Raw genomic sequence first — 20,445 nt, 5'->3', positions numbered from 1 at the left:
AAGAGGAAGTATGCACTATGCTCAGTGCCTGTGAAAAGGGCATCAGAATTGCAGAGTTAAAAGAAGAGATCATTTAGCCCTAAAATTTATTTTGTAGGTAAATGTTATGTTTTGGATCTGGAATATCCCCCAAAAGCTCACATGTTGAAAACTTGGTCCCTAAGGCAGCAATGTCCAGGAGAGGTGCTTCTGGGAAGTCACTGGATCATGAGGGCTCTATATCTCATTGATGGATTAAACCGTATGATGGATTAATAATTTGAATGTACAACTGGGAGGAAGTGAGAACTGTAGGCAGGTGAGGCACAGGACGTCACTAGGGGCATGTGCCTGAGGACGGTATCATGTGCCTGGCCCCTTCCTCTCTGTCTGTCTCTCACTTCCTCCCTCAGCTTTACAACTGCCATGAGCGCAGCTTTCCTCTGTCATGCCCTTTCAACATAATGGTGTCTCAGCTCAGGCCCCAAAGTAATAGAGCCAGTCAACAATGAACTGAAACCTCTGAAGCCATAAGACAAAATTAAACCTATCCTTCTCCTCCAAGTTGTTTGCATCAGATATGTTGGGCACAGCAATGAAGAGCTGACTAACACAAGGAAGAACCTAAAGGTCCAGAAGAAGCCTTCAACTCTGTAAATTTACCACTGGAGTCAACGCCATAGTTCTATAAACATGGTAATGCTATTCCTACATTAAAATAAAATTAAAACAAAATAATAAAATTTAATTTAAAAATAAAAAAGCAACCATACTGGATATGCACAATATAAAGAACAAAAAATGGGACCATTTCTATAAAGTATTAACCTATGAACAGATGACATCCCTTTGAGGAAATTTTAATTCATAAAATTACATGTTCAGAAATTAAGTTTAAGTCAAAGAGAAAATAGATACATTTGTTTGAGGGCTTCTAATTGATTTTTTAAAGAATACTCTCTCTCATGTAATTAGCAAATTACAGACTGCCTTAAATTATGTTACTGACAATGAAAAGTTATATATGTCAGTTAGACCAGTTAACTGCAGACAATGAATTATTGCAATTATTTTAAGTAAATGAATAAATGAATGAACAGAGGTAAGTCATTTTATTATAATAAATGAATATTCAAAGAGAAAATGAGAATAAAGAAGTTATCCCTTACACAAGCAATAGCACCACCTGCTGATAAACAAAAGCAACACTGTCAATTAATTAAAAAGATGTGCTGGTACGAATGATAGTAGAGTGAAAAGGACATTATTACCTCATGTACATATGACTGCATAACTGATGTGATCCTACAATATGTATAATCAGGAAAATGAGATTACACTCCATTTATGTATGAGCTATTAAAATGTATAAATGCATTCTACTTTCAGGTACAACAAATTAAACAAATAAAAAAAATTTTCAAAAGTGACCAGGGGATTTCAAGATGGCGGACTAGAGGGCAGCTGCATTTCATGTTGCTCCAGGACTCGGGATTCAAAAGAGGAGATACTGAGAGACTTGGGACCAACTCAAAGCCGCCAGGTGAATCTTTCCCGTTGGAGAGGGGTCCTGGATGGGGCGGTAGTCCCGGAACGCAGGGAACTTTGTGAAGTAGAGTTGCCCAACAAGACACCCCTCCCCCCGCTGCAGCAGTGAACTCGGACAACTGGGAGCATCGTAGAGGAGGATGCTCAGCACAGCGTTTGCACTTGGAGCAACCACTGGGGCTCTGGGCGGCTGCGCAGAGGAGGAGCTGGGCGGCGAGCTGTTTGGACTCAGAGCAACCACTCCTGAACACCGGAGGGCTGCCCAAAGGAGGTGCACAGCGGGTCACTTGGACTCAGAGTGACTGCACCAGAGCTACAGGCGGTTACCAGAGGAGCAGCTGCACGGCAAGATGTATGGACTCAGAGCAACTGCCCCTGAACACCAGGGCCTGCCCAGAGGAGGAGAAGGAGAAGCGCGGCAGGTCGGTTGGACTCAGAGTGACTGCATCAGAGCTCCGGGCGGCTTCTCAGAGGAGAAGGTAGGTGGTGAGTTGTTTGGACTCAAAGCGACTGCTCCTGAACACTGGAGGGCTGCCTGGAGGAGGCACACAGTGGGTTGTGGACTTAGAACAACCGCTCCTGAACACCTGGGGGGCTGCCCGGAGGAGGAGGAGGAACAGGACGGGTCACCTGGACTCGGAGTGACTGCCCAGGGCTACGGGCGGTTGACGGGAGGAGGAGGCATGCAGTGAGTTGCTTGGACTCCTAGTGACCGCACCGGAACACCAGGCGGCTGTCCGGAGGAAGAGGCGTGAGGCGGGTCGCTGGGACTCGGAGCGACTGTACGGGGCTCCAGGTGGCTACTCAGAGGAGGGTCCGCAGAGCCAGGCAATTAGGTGCAGAGCAGGATCCCAGGACCTAGGAGGCTTCATCGTGGAAGAGCCGCACAGAAACATGCTTAAGGGCAGAGCGAAGGTTCCAGGACTGTGGGCAGATTGTCTGAGGAGGGGCAGCCTAAGAAGACTCATCTGCGAAGGGTGAGGCTCCCAGGCCCAGGAGGTAGGTCTGGGCCCCTGGGAATGTTGCAGAGGAAGGCAGCCCAACCCAGGCAGTACTTGTAGATTGAGGGGAAACTCTAGGAGTGGAACTGACCAGCGAAACCTCCCCACTGGGTGAGTCTTCCCTGCCGGGTGAGGTTTTCCCACAAGGATGGTAAAACCAGAGACACAGGCCCAAATAGGCCTTGCCTCAGCCCGCAAACTAGTTCCCCTTTGGATGACCATTGGTCAACAAGTGGAGGCACCTCTCACCACTAGCAGGGATTATACCCCACCTGAAGGCCACCATCCCTAGAGAGGCAGCATCTTGTGGAGCACCACATTATCAACTTCCTCCAAGACTTCAGGCTACTGAAGGCTAAGAGGGGATATACCAGAAATCTTCAGGGACATTATAAGTCAATAGAGGAAATCTGCAATATCATGGCGGTCCACTGATACCTGAACAATATGAGAAAACAAGGGAAGAAAATGCCCCAAGCAAATCTAGGTGTTACATCAATAAAATCCAATGACAACATGGAAGAAGAAATGACAGAAAGGGAGTTCAGAATGTACATAATTAAAACAATCAGGGAAGCAATAGAGTAGAGGAAAGAGCAAATGCAGGCATTGCATGATGAGATGAAAAAGCAAATGCAGGCATTGAATGATCACACAAATTGACAGTTAAAAGAGGAAATACAGGAAGCAAAAGAGCATTTCAATAAAGAGTTAGAGATATTGAAAAAAAAAAACAAACAAACAGGAATCCGTCAAATGAAGGAAACAATAAACCAAGTTAAAAACTCCATAGAAAGTATAACCAATAGGATAGAACACCTGAAAGATAGGACCTCAGACACTGAAGACAAAATATTTAATCTTGAAAACAAAGTTGACCAAACAGAGAAGATGGTAAGAAATCATGAACATAATCTACGAGAATTATGGGATATCATGAAAAGGCCAAATTTAAGAATTATTGGGATTGAGGAAGGCTTAGAGAAACAAACCAAAGGAATAAACAATCTATTCAATGAAATAAAATCAGAAAATTTCCCAAATCTGAAGGATGAAATGGAAAATCAAGTTCAACAGGCTTATAGGACTCCAAATATACAAAATTACAACAGACCCACACCAAGGCACAGTATAATGAAAATACCTAACATACAAAATAAAGATAGAATTTTAAAGGCTGTGAGAGAAAAGAACCAAATTACATTCAGGGGGAAACCAATACGGATAAAAGCAGATTTTTCAAACCAGACCCTAAAAGCTAGAAAGGCCTGGAACAACATTTTTCAAGCTCTGAAAGAAAATGGATGCCAACCAAGAATCTTATACCCAGCAAAACTTCCCTTCAAATTTGATGATGAAATAAAATCCTTCCATGATAAACAAAAGCTAAAAGAATTTACACAAAGGAAGCCAGCATTATAGAACATTCTCAGCAAAACATTCCATGAGGAACAGATGAAAAACAAAGAAGCAAATCAGCAAAGGGAGGAATTATCCTAAAGGAATTGTCAAATAAAGGAGGAACCAAGTCGTGTCAAAAAAATAAATACATAAATAAAATTTTAAAAATGAACCAAATGACCAGGAATACAAATCATATCTCAATAATAACCCTGAATGTTAATGGCCTGAATTCATCATTCAAAAGACATAGACTGGCAGATTGGATTAAAAAGAAAGATCCAACAATATGTTGCCTGCAAGAGACTCACCTCATAGAAAGAGATACCCATAGACTAAAGGTGAAAAGATGGGGAAAAACATACCATGCGCATGGACTCAGCAAAAAAGCTGGAGTATTCATCCTCATTTCAGACAATGTGGACTTCAAGCCAAAGTTAGTCAGAACGGATAAAGAAGGACATTTCATACTGCTTAAGGGAAGCATAAATCAGCAAGATACAACCTAAACATCTATGCCCCAAACAGTGGCTCATCCATGTATGTCAAACAAATCCTTCTCAATTTCAGAAACCAAATAGACCATAACACAATAATACTAGGTGATTTTAACACGCCTCTCTCACCACTGGATAGATCGTCCAAACAAAGATTGAACAAAGAAACCATAGATCTCAATAACACAATCAATAATTTAGACTTAACGGACATTTATAGAATATACCATCCAACCAAGAGCGAATACACTTTCTTCTCAGCAGCACATGGATCCTTCTCTAAAATAGACCATATATTAGGCCACAAAGCTAATGTTAGCAAATACAAGAAGATAGACACTACCTTGCATTCTATCAGATCATAATGGATTGAAGTTAAAAATAAATGAAAGAGTAAAAAAGAGAAACTACTCCAACTCCTGGAGATTAAACAATATGCTATTATATGATGAATGGATAACAGAAGATATTAGGAAGGAAATTAAAAAATTCTTAGAGGTAAATGAGAACAAAGAAACATCATATCAAAATCTCTGGGACACTATGAAAGCAGTACTTAGAAGAAAATTTATTTCATGGAGCGCATTTAATAAAAGAAGTAAAACTCAACAAATAAACAACCTAACACTACAGCTCAAAGCCCTAGAAAAAGAAGAACAGACCAACACCAAAAGTAGTAGAAGACAGGAAATAGTTAAACTCAGAGCTGAAATCAACAAAATTGAAACAAAAGAAACAATACAAAAAATTGACAAAACAAATAGTTGGTTCTTCGAAAAAATAAACAAAATTGATAAACCTTTAGCCACACTAACAAAGAGAAGACGAGAGAAAACCCAAATCACTAAAATTCAGAATGAAGAAGGAAATATCACAACAGACACATTCAACAAAAGAAGTAGAAATCAACAAATAAACAACTTAACATTACAGCTCAAAGCCCTAGAAAAAGAAGAGCAGACCAACACCAAAAGTAGTAGAAGACAGGAAATAGTTAAAATCAAAGCCGAAATCAACGAAATTGAAACAAAAGAAACAATTGGAAAAATGAACAAAATAAATAGTTGGTTCTTTGAAAAAATAAACAAAATTGATAAACCCTTAGCCACACTAACAAAGAGAAAGAGGGAGAAAACTCAAATTACTAAAATTCAGAATGAACAAGGAAATATCACAACAGACACGAGTGAAATACAAAACATAATTAGAAGCTATTTTGAAAATCTATACTCCAACAAAATAGAAAATTTTGAAGACATCAACAGGTTTCTAGAGACATATGAATTGCCTAAATTGAACGAGGAGGACATACACAATTTAAATAGACCAATTTCAAGTACTGAAATAGAAGAAGTCATCAAAAGCCTACCAACAAAGAAAAGTCTGGGACCAGATGGGTTCTCAGCCGAGTTCTATAAAACCTTTAAAGAAGAGCTCATTCCAATACTTCTCAAAGTATTCCATAAAATAGAAACTCATTCTATGAAGCCAATATCACACTGATACCTAAACCAGACAGAGACTCATCAAGGAAAGAAAATTTCAGACCAATATCCTCAATCAACATCGACGCAAAAATTCTCAACAAAATTTTAGCAAATAGCATACAAAGACATATTAAAAAGATAGTGCACCATGATCAAGTGGGTTTCAACCCAGGGATGCAAGGTTGGTTCAATATCAGGAAATCAGTAAATGTAATTCACCATATCAATAGACTTAAAGTCAAGAATCACATGATTATTTCAATAGATGCAGAAAAAGCATTTGATAGAATATAGCACCCCTTCATGCTCAAAACACCAGAAAAAATAGGGATAGTGGGAACATTCCTTAACATTGTAAAGGCCATCTATGCTAAGCCCATGGCTAATATCATTTTAAATGGTGAAAACTAAAAGCATTCCCCCTAAAAACTGGAACAAGGCAGGGATGCCCTCTTTCACCACTTCTATTCAATATCGTCCTTGAAACTCTAGCCAGAACAATTAGACAGACCAAAGAAATTAAAGGGATACGAATAGGAAAAGAAGAACTCAAACTATCCCTATTTGCTGATGATATGATTATATACTTAGAGGAACCAGGAAATTCCACCAGAAAACTTTTAGAACTCATAAGTGAATTCAGTAAAGTAGCAGGTTACAAGATCGATGCTCATAAATCTAATGCATTTTTATACATAAGTGATGAATCTTTGGAAGGAGAAATTAGGAAAAGTACCCCATTCACAATAGCCTCGAAAAAAATAAAATACTTGGGAATCAATCTCACAAAAGAGGTGAAACACCTCTACAATGAGAACTACAGAACACTAAAGAAGGAAATTAAAGAAAACCTTAGAAGATGGAAACATCTCCCATGTTCTTGGATAGGAAGAATCAATATTGTCAAAATGGCCATACTACCTAAAGTGCTATACAGAGTCAATGCAATTCCAATTAAAATCCCAATGATGTACCTTACAGAAATTGAGCAAGCAATCATGAAATTCATCTGGAAGAATAAGAAACCCAGAATAGCTAAAGCAATCCTTAGCAGAAAGAGTGAAGCAGGGGGTGTCGCAATACCAGATCTTCAACTCTACTACAAAGCAATAGTAACAAAAATGGCATGGTATTGGTACCAAAATAGAAAGGTAGATCAATGGTACAGAATAGAGGACATGGTCACAAACCCAAATAAATACAATTTTCTCATACTAGACAAAGGTGCCAAAAATATGCAATGGAGAAAAGATAGCCTCTTCAACAAATGGTGCTGGGAGAATTGGAAATCCATATGCAACAGATTGAAACTAAACCCATATCTCCCACCATGCATGAAACTAAACTCAAAATGGATTAACGACCTTGGAATCAGACCAGAGACCCTGCAGATTATAGAAGAAAAAGTAGGTCCAGATCTTCAACATGTCGGCTTAGGACCAGACTTCCTCAACAGGACTCCCATAGCACAAGAAATAAAAGCAAGACTCAACAACTGCGATAGATTCAAACTAAAAAGCTTTCTCTCAGCTAAGGAAACTATCAGCAATGCGAAGAAAGAGCCTACAGAGTGGGAGAAAATCTTTGCCAATCATACTTCAGATAGAGCACTAATCTCCAGAATCTATAAAGAACTCAAAAAACTCTACACCAAGAATGCAAATAATCCAATCGACAAATGGGCTAAGGAAATGAACAGACACTTCACAGAAGAAGATCTACAAGCAATCAACAAACATATAGAAAAATGTTCAACATCTCTAGTAATAAGAGAAATGCAAATCAAAACCACCCTAAGATTCCATCTCACCCCAATTAGAATGGCGATTATCAAGAATACGAGCAACAACAGGTGTTGGCGAGGATGTGGGGAGAAAGGTACACTCATACATTGCTGGTGGGGCTGCAAATTAGTGCAGCCACTCTGGAAAGCAGTGTGGAGATTCCTTAGAAAACTTGGAATGGACCTGCCATTTGACCCAGCTATCCCACTCCTTGGCCTATACCCAAAGGACTTAAAATCAGTATACTACAGAGATACAGCCACATCATTGTTCATAGCTGCTCAATTCACAATAGCCAGATTGTGGAACCAACCTAGATGTCCTTCAATTGATGAATGGATAAAGAATCTGTGGTATATATATACAATGGAATATTACTCAGCCATAAAGAATGATAAAATTATGGCATTTGCAGGCAAATGGATGAAATTGGAGAATATCATGCTAAGTGATATAAGCCAATCTCAAAAAACCAAAGGACGAATGATATCACTAATAAGTGGATGATGACACATAATGGGGGGTGGGAGGGGTTAGTGTTAGGGTTAGAGTTAGGGTTATGGAGGGGGGCAAGAATGGAGGAAGGAAGGACTGCATAGAGGGAAAAGAGGGGTGGGGGAAGGGAAAAATAACAATGAATCAAACAACATTACCCTATGTAAATTTATGATTACACAAATGGCATGCCTTTACGCCATGTACAGAGAAACAACATGTATCCCATTTGTTTACAATAAAAAAAAAGTGACCAAAGGTAATTGTATATTCAGATCTTCTTGAATTCTATTAACATAATGTTATTTGTTAATATATTCTGGACATTAATTTACATATAACTGTTAATTTGAACATTTGTGTCTTACACATTTGAATAATGCATTTCTTAAAAATCAAAGATAAAAACAAAATTTATTATGGAATTTAAGAAAAAGTATGGTACTATGGCTCTAATTTTTATTCTATGATAATTCACTGTACCATAATATATTATGCTAACCACCCAGAAATGTACAGTTTGTACATTTGTTTTTATAATCCTTGATTACATATAAAATTATGTTGTCTCACTTTTTCAGTTTAATTTTTATAGCACTCATGATTTACCATATTATATGTTCCTTTTATTTTTATTTATAGTCTTTTATCTATTAAAATAAAATAAGACATTTGTACTTCTTTGCTTGAGAGGTATCTGTTTATTTCATTTGCTAATTTATTTGTTCCTTCAGTGCTGAGTTTTTTTCTTTACATACTCTGGATATCCTCTGTCAGAATAGTGTTATGGTTTAGATATGAAGTATCACCCAAAAGCTCATGTATGAGACAATTGAAGAAAGTTCTGAGGTGAAATGACTGGGTTATAAGACTTAACCTAATCAATGCATTAATCCCCAAATAGGGAATAATTAGGTGGTAACTGTAGGCAGATAGGGTGTAGCTGAAGGAAGTGAGTCAGGACATGCCTATGAGGTTGATATTTTGTCCATGGTGAGAAGAGCTCTCTTTCTCTGCTTCCTAGTGCCATGTACTGAACTGTTTTCCTAGACCACGTTCTCGCCCTGATGGTCTGCCTCACCTTAGGCCCAGAGCAATGGAGTCAGTCATCTATGGACTGAGACCCCTGAAACCATGAGCACCAAAATAAACTTTTCCTCTTCTAATTGTTCTTATCAGGTCTTCTTGTCATAGAAGTCAAAAAGCTGACTAAAAAAAAGAGTTAGCAAAGATTTTCTCCCATTCTGTAGGTTCTCTCTTCACACTATTGTTTCTCTTACTGTGCAGGAGCTTTCTTATTTGATGCCATCCCACTTATTAATTCTTGGTATTGTTTCCTGAGGTTCAGGAGTCCTGTTGAGCAAGCTGTTGTCAGCATGTATATGCTGAAGTGTTGATCCTACATTTTCTTTTAACAGTTGCAAAATTTCTATTGTAACTCATAGGGCTTTAATCCAATTTGGGTTGACTTTTGTGCAGGGTGAGAAATAGGGATCTAGTTTCATTCTTCTACATATGGATGTCCAGTTTTCCCAGCACCACTATTAAAAAGGCTATCTTTTCTCTAATATATGTTTTTGGCACCTTTGTCAAGGATCAGATGAATGTATCCGTTTGGGTTTGTTTCTGTGTTTTCTATTTGTTTCATTGGTCTATGTCTGTTTTTACGCCAGTTACTTTTGTTACTATCAACCAGTAGTATAATTTCTTGGAGGGTAATGTGATGCCTCTAGCATTGCTCTTTTTGATCAGAATAACTTTGGCTATTCTGGGGACAAAATCTGGGTATATTCTTTTATTTTTTCCAAATGAATTTTAGGACTGTTTTTTCCTTGAAGTCTATACTCTTTTACATAGCAAACACAGATTTAGTGTAAGAATATCTTTTATGTATCACTTCCCAGTACCATCTCATGCAAAAATCTTAGACATTTTACAAAAAGCACCACACTCTTATACCATGAAACACAAAAATTTCCTTTTGCCTGCAACTCTCTTCCTCTCACCTTGTCTTTTTTGAGCACTACTAAGTCAACAAGGCTCAGTTCTCCAATGTCCTACTGGCAGAGTTAGGCTTTCCCACATCTTCACAGTGCTTAACAAACCTCCTGTATAAACTTACCACACACCAATCATCTCTGCCACACTGTAAACAACTTGAGGGCAAATCATTACATTTTATTTTTTTAATATTTCGAGTCCAATTGTCTAGGACACTGGTTGATATGTAGTATGTATTTAATGTCTTCTGCATAAAAGAACATTTTTCCAGAATTATTATCATTTAAGAAAAGGTATTATGCTTAATAAGGTTAATCTTTAATTGTATTGAGATCAATTCGATCCCTCAAGTTTTTAAAATCTTAAAAAAATTAATCAAAAGGCAAATTAAAATTATATTTAAATTCACTTATTAATAAATTATTGAATATTGACTATATTATATAAACAATAAGGAATCTTGAACTTGTGGAATCTTATAAACTAGGGAGTCAAAAATAATATATGTAAAACTAAATTGGACAACATAAATACAAAACACATTGTGAAAATGAGAGTACATATTCTATAAACAGCATCACTGATTAAAAAAAAAAAAACCCAAGGTACACATCTTTAGGTCCAAAAACAAAACAAAAAAAGTTCTTTAGTAATAAGATAATTTAACATGCTGATAAAATTGAGAGAAAAACAAAGAGATTTAGGTGAGAGAAGTTAGAAAAATAAACTTCAGATTAACTATAGAAGGCATGAGAAAGTCAAACATGAGATGGGTCTTAAAGAATAAGTGGACAAAACTACACTTAGTACAAAACAAAGGAGAGAGTATACCATAAAAAGAGTAAGGATGTTAGTGAGGGGCAGGTAAGATTCATGAGCCAGCATTCACCCTGTTGAGCACACATACAAATTAGAGAGTTGAAGCGGGAAAGACTGAATGGATTTAATGGCACCAGATTTCAGAGAGCTTCTAAAGCCAGGTAGAAGGCTATAATTTTAGTGATTAAAAAAAAAAAGTAAACAGAAAACTGATATAACATTTAAAAATCTCTAAAGGTTCTAACTACCTTATTTTGCATGTGAAGAAAATGAGCCATGGAACAATAATGTGATTTCCTCATGTTTAGAAATAGTATGAAACAGTCCTACTGCTACAGTTTGGATCTTAGAGGTTCCTTTAATGGCCCAGGACAGCACTACAGGGAGATCCTGGAAACTTTAAAAGGTAGGGCCTTGTGGTAGGTCCTTAGGTCACTGGGGTCATGTCCCCAGGGGGATTGTGAGACTCCAGCCAGTCCCTTCTCTTTGGCTTCTTGGATGATGAGGTGAGTGGTTTTACTCTACCACACATTCCTGCTGCCTCACCACAGGCCCAAAGATAGGGAGCCAATTGACCCTGGACTGGAACCTCCCCAACTATGAGTCAAGATAAATCTTTTCTCTTCATGATTATCTCAGATATTTTCTTATAGTGATGAAAAGTTGTTTAGCAAGCCCAAACTATTTTTGCCACAAATACTACTATTTGGGGGGATTCTTCAAGAACAATAGCTAAATGTTGCTGAGCCTGATTGCTTGCCTAGATTCCAAAGTGAATTTGTATGAGGAAAAGTTCTTCCATGTATTCAGAAGTCAACTTTTTTTTTTTTTTGAAGTATTAGGGATTGAACCCAGGGTTTTCTACCACTGAGTTACACCCACAGTCCTTTTTAATTTTTATTTTGAGACAGCATCTCACTGCCCAGGTTAACCTCAAACTTGTGGTCCTCCTGCCTCAACCTCCCAAGTCACTAGGATTACAGGCTTGTGCTAATATACCCAGTTCAAATATAAATTCTTAACAAAGAGAACTAAGTCCTTTGTTTTTAAAATGACCAGTTTTTAAGTTTACTATTAATTCCATGCAAAAAATATATGACTAAAATTTTAATATGAAACATACCAATAGCAAAAACATTTAAAACTCTATTCTCAGGGCTGGAGTTGTGGCTCAGTGGTAGAGCACTCGCCTGGCATGTGTGAGGTCCTGGGTTCAATACTTAACCCCATATATAAATAAATAAAATAAAAGATCCATTGACAACTAAAAAAATATATATATGTGTGTGTGTGTGTGTGTGTGTGTGTGTGTGTGTGTGTATAAACACCTTTCTTAAAAAAATCTCTATTCTTCATATTGAATGGGCACAAATTTTAATTCTGCACCATCTTTTATAATCATGCTGAAAACTAGTATTTCCAGAAAGGCAAATAGTAGAGAACATATCCATTCTTTAAAATTACAATATGGTTTCATAAACCTGGAATTGATTCAATCAGTATACTAAGAAGACAAATCAGAAATTTTCATTTAAATGCATTCATTGAGGGATAGGGATATAATTCAGTGTTAAAAAGTATTTGCCTGATGTGAGGGAGATTCTAGGTTCAATCTCTAGCACTGCAGAAAGAAGGAAGGTGTGAAGGGTACTCACTGAAAATGTTTTCTTAAAGACCGAGAACCAGGTGTGCATGACCATATTTATGATAGCACATGTATAACTGCTCACCACTATAACTTACCCCAGTTTTATCACACAAGCGTAAAGTATGAAATGACCCAATAGCGAATAATTCTCCATCTGGGGCCCAGGCAACTGAGGTAATAGGATGCTCATGAGGTTGTGAACTGTATAGGAGGCGGCCATAACTATCCCACACCTACAAAAGCAAAAATTTTTGAAGTACTTTATAACAATCACCACATTATTACAAACAAGTTTGTCTTTTAATAAGGTACCAAATAAAGTTTAAGAAATTACTACCTTATAATATTAGTAATTGAATGTCTTTACTACTATACAAGAAAGGGGGGGAAGTTGCAATCCTTGAAACCAAAATATCTTGAAAATATTTTAAAACATTATCATAATTTTCAGATTTCACTAAACCTTGGATTAAACGATAAACCTACCCATTCTAATCCACATGTACTAGAATGAAATTGAAGCCCTATCTCTCATTCTGCACAAAACTCAACTCAAAATGGATCAAGAACTTAGGCATTATATCAGAGATCCTGTGCCTACTAGAAGAAAAAACAGGCCCAACTCTCCATCATGTGGGCTTAGGAACCAATTTCCTCGACAAGACTCCTAAAGTGCAAGAAGTAAAATCAAGAATTAATAAATGGGATGGAACTGAACTAAAAAGCTGCTTCTCAGCAAAGGAAACAATCAATAGCATGAAGAGAGAGCCTACAGAGTGGAAGAAAATCTTTGCCACTTGCACCTCAGATAAAGCATTAATCTCCAGGATATATAAAGAACTCAAAAGACTTAACAAAAAAAAAAAAAAAAAAAAGCACCAAATAACTCAATCAATAAATAGGCTAAGGAACTGAATATGCACTTCACAGAAGAAATATGATCAGTCAACAAATGTGAAAACATGTTCAACATCTCTAGCAATTAGAGAAATGCAAATTAAAACGACACTGAGATTCCATTTCACTCCAGTCAGAATGGAAACAATCAAAAATATAAGTAAATGTTGGTGAGGGTGTGGGGGGAAAGGTTTACTCATACATTGCTGGTGGAGCTGCAAATTGGTGCAACCACTCTGGAAAGCAGTATGGAGATTCCTTAGAAAACTTGGAAAGGAACCACCATTTGATCCAGCTATTCCACTTCTCAGTTTATACCAAAGGACTTAAAATCAGCATACTACAGTGACACAGCCACATCAATGTTTATAGCAGTTCAATTCACAATAGCTAAGCTATGGAACCAATCAAGGTGCCCTTCAACAGATGAATGGATTAAGAAAATGTGGTAAACATACACAATGAATGTTACTCAGCCATAAAGAATGAAATTATGGCATTTGCTGGTAAATGGATAGAAATGAAGACTAACATGCTAAGAGAAATAAGCCAATCCCTACAAATCAAAGACTGAATGTTCTCTCTGATACGTGGATGCTAACACATAATAAGGAAGGGGGAGGGGAAAATAGAAGTTCACTGGATTAGACAAAAGGGAATGAGGGGAAGGGAGGGGGCATGAGAATAGTAAAGATTAGAGAATGAAACGGACATAGCTTTCTTATATTCATATATGAATACATGACCAATGAAACTCCACAACATTTACAACCTCAAGAATGTAATTAGAATAAGTTATACTCCATGTATGTATACTGTTATGTATATCTAAAAAGAAAAATTAAAAAACGTTTTCAACATGAAAAAAAAATCCCTTCCCATTCTAAGTTCTTTAAATTTAACAGTAACATTCTGAGATGACTAGTACTTTGTTTGAGCCCAGTAAGGGCTTTATCAAAATTCTCTAATAGAATTTATTTCAATTAAAGTTCCTCTAAGTTGCTTTAATCTTATTTTAGGGGTTCACCTCAGAGGTAGAATGTTTGTACAAGGCCCTTGGTTCAATCCTCAGCACCACAAAAAAGGAGAAAAAAAGCCTATTCTTCTCCACAAACAATTTTGTTCTGAAACTGATTAATGTTTATTAAACCAACAGGGTTGGTTAAATGAGCTGATTTAAAAACTGAACTAAAACTAGGGGTTATATTGATGCTGCTACTTATTAAATCAAATTCCATAGACCATGATATAGTTTTTATGGTAGAACTTTAAAACACCATTTAAAATTAGAAAATAACTTCATAAATTTTTACAGTTAAAAGTAATAGCTAACATAAAAGAATGAAATAATATTCTTAAACGTGAAAATCTTTTCACCTAAATTTGATTCTCTCAAGCAGGTGATAAGTTTAAATATTACATACCTTATATTTACAATCTTCACCAGCAGATAAAATAAGATCATTGACTGAGTTCCAATCAACTTTTAAAATAATGCCATCATGAGCTTTCCACTATGGGGGAGAAAAACAAGATATAATAAGTTTGAAAGTGAAGTCTAGGGACTGAGGTTGTGGCTCAAAGACAGAGTGCTTGTCTAGCATGTGTGAAGCACTGAGTTTGATTCTCAGCACCACATATAGATAAATAAAATAAAGGTCCATCAACAACTAAAAAAATATTTAAAGAATAAAAAGTAAAGTCTATTTCTATAAGAAAAGAATCTTAACTTTTTTTCTTTTTCTTTAAGAGACAGGTCTTGCTATGTCGCCTAGACTATCTTTGAAGTCCTCAGGCTCAAGTGATTCTCCTGCCTCAGTCTCCTATGTAGCTGGAACTATAGAGATACACTATTATACACAGCTCTTTGCCTCTTTCTAATGATTCTTTTGCCAACTCCTCAGGGATTCTTATCTTACTGTTTCATTTCTAACTTGTATCAGTGAAAGCACTTAGCACCATGCCCTATAAATATGCTCAGTTGCCTAGATTCCAGATGGAAAATCACTTGCTGCTGAACTATTTCAAGCTTGATATTTGTGTGATAACACTGGAATAAAAATAGTATCTGCTCCAAAATATCAGTTGTATCCAAATCTTGCTGTCTTCTTTGTGTAGTTGATCCCACTACTGATACTGCCTTTATGTTTGTTTACTAATTCTCTTTTTCTTTTCCTTCTATTATTTTTTTCTATATTGGGAACACAGGGTTTCTCACACATGCTAAGCATCCTCTACCACTAAGTTATAACACCAGGCTAGTTTCTTTCTCTCTCTCTCTCTCTTTTTTTGTTTTGTTCTTTTGCATGAACATCATCTTTAGTACCCTCTTCATTCTCTTTCGGTGTATTTAAGTTTTATTCTCTTCACCTTTGAGTCTGGTTCACAGACTACTTATAATCTTTGATTTACTATATAATTTAAAAATGTCTTCCATACATAAATATATTATACATATATAAAATGTGTGTGTGTGTGTGTGTGTGTGCACGTGCATATAGGGAATATACATAGAATACATATATATGGATATGTATAAGTCACCCAGAAATTGGCACTCTAGAAAGTAAACAAGGAAATCTTGGTCTTAAATGTAATTCATGTCCCCATTTAGCTATTATTACATGTCATTAAGTGCTAATGTAGGCCGAATAATATAAGTAAAAAGAATTAACTTTCCTTGAAGACTTCAGGATGTATTTTAAATGTCTGAGTCATTTATCTTCATATTAGATTTTAAGGAGTTTCTCTTTGGATCCTTTTCCATTTTTTGTCATTTAAACAAACAGAAAAAAATATTAAATTAGGATCAAATAAACTTGAAGAATAAGCAATAATTTATAGCTTGCTTTATTCAGAATTATAAAAATATACATTTCTAAACACAAATGTTGGAACTGGGGCTGTAGCTCAGTGGCAGAGCACTTGCCTAGCACGTGTGAGGCACTGGGATCGATCTTTAGCACCACGTAACATAAACAAATAAAGGCATCCTGCCCATCTTAAAAAAAAAAGGTTTTTCGTAAACCATGTTTTAATGTAATAGTTCTCACAATTAACTGTGACAATTAATCTAATATCCTGAAATAAACAGAAAAGATGACAAGACATACAGATACACACAGATGATCTCAAGAGATTTTTTTCAAAGTTACAAAATAAATTTTTGCACATTCAGAATTCATGAACGACTACCAAACTGAATACTTGAATGTGTAAATTTAAAGGTAAGTGAATTATATCTCTTTAAAAAGGTAAAAAAAAAAAACTATGAACAAAATATGAATTAAATTTTCCCTGTAATTTTCTTATAATTACTAGCTTCTATGTTACATAAACATTATATTACATATAATTCATAGATAATTTTCAATTATTTCTCAACTTAGGCATTTTATTAAATCCCTTTGAACAAGAAACTCTTTAAAGGTGGGAACTATGTTCCCTTTCTTTCTTCCTTCCTTTCTTTCTAAATAAGTTTAGGACTACCATTTTTCATCTGTCTGCATGTGTGATATTGGGGATTGACCCAGGGTGTCTCATACATGCTAAGGATACACTCTACTACTGAACTACATTCCAAACCCCTGGTATACACTCCACTTTGAATATCTCATACCTAACACAGTGTCTAATGTATAGCAGGTATACAGTATATTTTTATTGAATAAATAAATAAACACCAATTTTATCACTATAAAACCAAGTTCTAGGTGTCTCGAAGGTCTTCTAAACTACATTCCATAAACAAGAATTAATAAAGCATTTCTTTTTGTGCACAATCTAAATTCAAATGTGTTTATGCTCAAGGAAATTGTTTTGGATTTAGTTTCCCAAAAGAAATGGATAATTTGCTATTTATATTAAATTTCTTTTTCACTATAGGTGAATTTTGATAATGGGTACTATTCTTTCTCTCCACTATCTTCTAGTTCAAAGGTTCCCAAATCCCTAAACTACATTCAAACTGATCAATGATAGAAGAGATTCCTGACAAAAGTTTGATTTATATAGCCTAACGGCAAATATCTAAATTCATATAACTAGAAACTAAAAGTTTAAGTTATAAACTAAAACATTCAACTTGCCTGTTTTTACTGTATAATTTCATGTAAGTAATTGGTATGAAAGGACTTTGACTAGTCCTCTTTTTTCAGATTCTCTCTTTGTTCAAATTCTTCACATTAGTTGCATAAGGACAAGGACTTATATCTTCTATTTCATGTTTTTTTAGAAATAAAGCACTTTCTTAGAGGGCTCTACATGCAGTAAAAATGTAAATATATGCTGACTACATGAAATTTATACAGCAAAATCTATACTGAAGTTATCATATGGAAACTCAAAGTTTTATCTCCTTACTTACTGATATGTATATCTACTTAACTACTGAACCTAATGCTTCTTAAAACACTTTTATACCCACCATGGTCTGTCAATCTCCGTTATTAAATTCCTTGCCAGGACCTAGTCACTCTACATCATTTTTTTCTGACCTCCCTAGTTGATTAAAGGGTATGAGAGGCATATTAACTCATAAATAACATAATAACATACATTAAAACTACTTTTTTTTTTTTTTTTTGGCAGTACTGGAGATTGAACACAGGCCCTTGCATATTCTGGGCATGCCTTTTACCACTTAGCTATATCCTGAGCCCTTTTTTTGAACTTTGAGAATCTTGTTACATTGCCTTGGCTGGCCTTGAACTTGCAATTCTCCTGCCTCAGATTCCTGAGTAGCTGGAATGACAGGCATATATCACTCTGTCTAGCTACAAATACTTACTTGAATACTTACTACATGTCAGGCACTGTCCTATACATTTTGTAATTTCACTCATTTAATCCTCACAATAATCCTAAGTAGGTACTGGCATCACCAACTAAGAGAACAAAAAGTTGATGCCAGAGGATATTTCATAACTTGCCTAGGGTCACACACAGGTAAGTAAGTGAAGATTTGAACTCAGGTGACTAACTGGAAAGCTATTCTTATTACCCAAATTATGATATGTCATCATCATCATATGAAAAAAATCTTTTTTTGTTTTCTTTTTTGGTACCACGGATTGAACCCAGAGGCATTTAACCACTGAGTCAGAGTCATATCCCTAGCCCTTTTTATTTTATTTTATTTTTTATTTTGAAACAGTCTCACTAAGTTGCTTTGGACCTTGCAAAGAGACTGGCTTTGAACTTGCGATACTCCTCCCTCAACCTCCCCAGGCACTGGGATTATAGGTGTATGCCATCATGCCCAGCTTCATTCTGCCTTCATTCTGGAATCAAATAACATTTTTTTTTTGTTTGTTTCTTTTTTGGTGGTGCTGGGGATTGAACCCAGGGCCCTGTGCATGCAGGGCAAGTACTCTACCAACTGAGCTATATTCTCCAGCCCTCAAATAACAAATCTTGATAAAGGCTTAAAAGTTTTCCATTCATTTATCTGACTTTGACCTGTCTTAGTTGCTTTCTTTTGTTTTTGTTTTTGTTTGCTTTTGTATGGTTCTCCACTTGCTCCTTTATCTCTTATTTCTGAACCTTTTTCCTGCTTCCTGGGCTTAGAATAACCTTTCCTCCTCTCCTTTTAAGATTCAGCTACTAACTTAACTCTTCTTTCTTAACACTACGAAAGAAAATGTGAGCTCAACACTTATCCTTAAAATAAATGTTCCCATGTTATTTGAAAAGTTACATACATGTAATTTGCTCTAAGGGTTACATTGATGACTCTTCCTCCTCTCTGAAAATACTAAGAATGCTAGGCTTTAGGAGAAAATTCAAGTATTTGAACAGATGATAATGATGATAATGATAAAAAACAAAGTCTAGGCAAGCTCTTTTGTATCAAATCTATACATTTGAGGCTGACTGCTAATCTTAAAGATAACCGAGTAGTGCCAAATTATGTGACAATTAAATAATTAAAAACATTTTTGTGATATACTGGTATAATGTGAGTTGGAATAACTTCAAATAAACTTTGCTAGAAACATAAACAGATATTCCCTGTTCTATAATAAAGACTGATATGATCACACGTTTAAAGTCTTTCGACTAAGAAGACCACCCAGAAGAAAGGGACTACAAGCACCCTCTAGCAGACAGGTCAATCCTGATATCAATATTAAAATGTCTAAGTACCTGTAAAATTTTAGCATTTGGTTGAAGAGGTTTAATGATCAGTTGCTTGCCTGCTGTATAAAGAACCTTTTCTGAATCAGGGCCCCATGCTACTGAATACACTGGTGTTCCTGTAAAAAAGAAGAGAAAAAAATGACTTTCATTATTATGCCTTATAAAAAGAGAGACTGTTAAGAGAATCAATAAGGCAATCTGGTATGTTATTTCATCTTTTCCTACTCAATGACCCTTTCAAACTAGAGAATAGCCTGATATTAAAATACAGACTGAGTTAATACTAACCATTAAAAAGCTACTGTGAGCTATTGACATATTGCTTTTGCTTTTTAAATTCATTTTTATTGGTGCATTACAATTTTAAATAATATTGAGATTCATTATTCCACATTCATACATGCACATAATATGATCAATTTCATCCCCAGCTCCCTTCCTTTCTCCCTCTTCCTCATTCACTTGCTATATCCTACTGAAAGTCCATTCCATTATTTTTATTACTACTTTAATTAATACATTATATTTATTTAAGCAGTATTTGTTGTAGAATATTCATATAAGTTTATAGCATAATTTGGTAGATTTCATCCTCCAGTACTTCCCCATGTCCTCCCCTCTTCCCTCCCTCTGGATTCCTTCCTCTACTCTTCTGATCTTCTAATTTTGTAAAATACACTGCATTTTCTTTTTTTCTTTCCATCTTCTGTATAGGAGAAAACATTCGACACTTGACTTTCTGAGTTT

At 36.0% G+C, this 20,445-nt stretch overlaps 1 protein-coding gene across 5 annotated transcripts in view; it reads right to left on the bottom strand.

Annotated features, from left to right (window-relative positions):
* The window catches only part of IFT80 (intraflagellar transport 80), a 126,861-nt gene that overhangs the window by 64,196 nt on the left and 42,220 nt on the right, over positions 1-20,445 (bottom strand). For 4 of the 5 annotated variants that reach the window (XM_079155506.1, XM_079155503.1, XM_079155505.1 and 1 more), the window contains 3 exons: positions 19,705-19,814; positions 14,982-15,071; positions 12,756-12,893 (listed from right to left, as the gene is read on the bottom strand). In XM_079155506.1, the coding sequence (XP_079011632.1) occupies positions 12,756-12,893; positions 14,982-15,071; positions 19,705-19,814 (338 nt within the window). The remainder of the gene's footprint in view (positions 1-12,755; positions 12,894-14,981; positions 15,072-19,704; positions 19,815-20,445) is intronic. The other variant, XM_079155504.1, reaches the window with a different exon arrangement.

Source organism: Sciurus vulgaris (assembly GCF_902686455.1).
Source record: "Sciurus vulgaris genome assembly, chromosome: 10".
NCBI lineage: Eukaryota > Metazoa > Chordata > Mammalia > Rodentia > Sciuridae > Sciurus > Sciurus vulgaris.
This window is presented reverse-complemented; position numbering and strand designations above follow the sequence as displayed.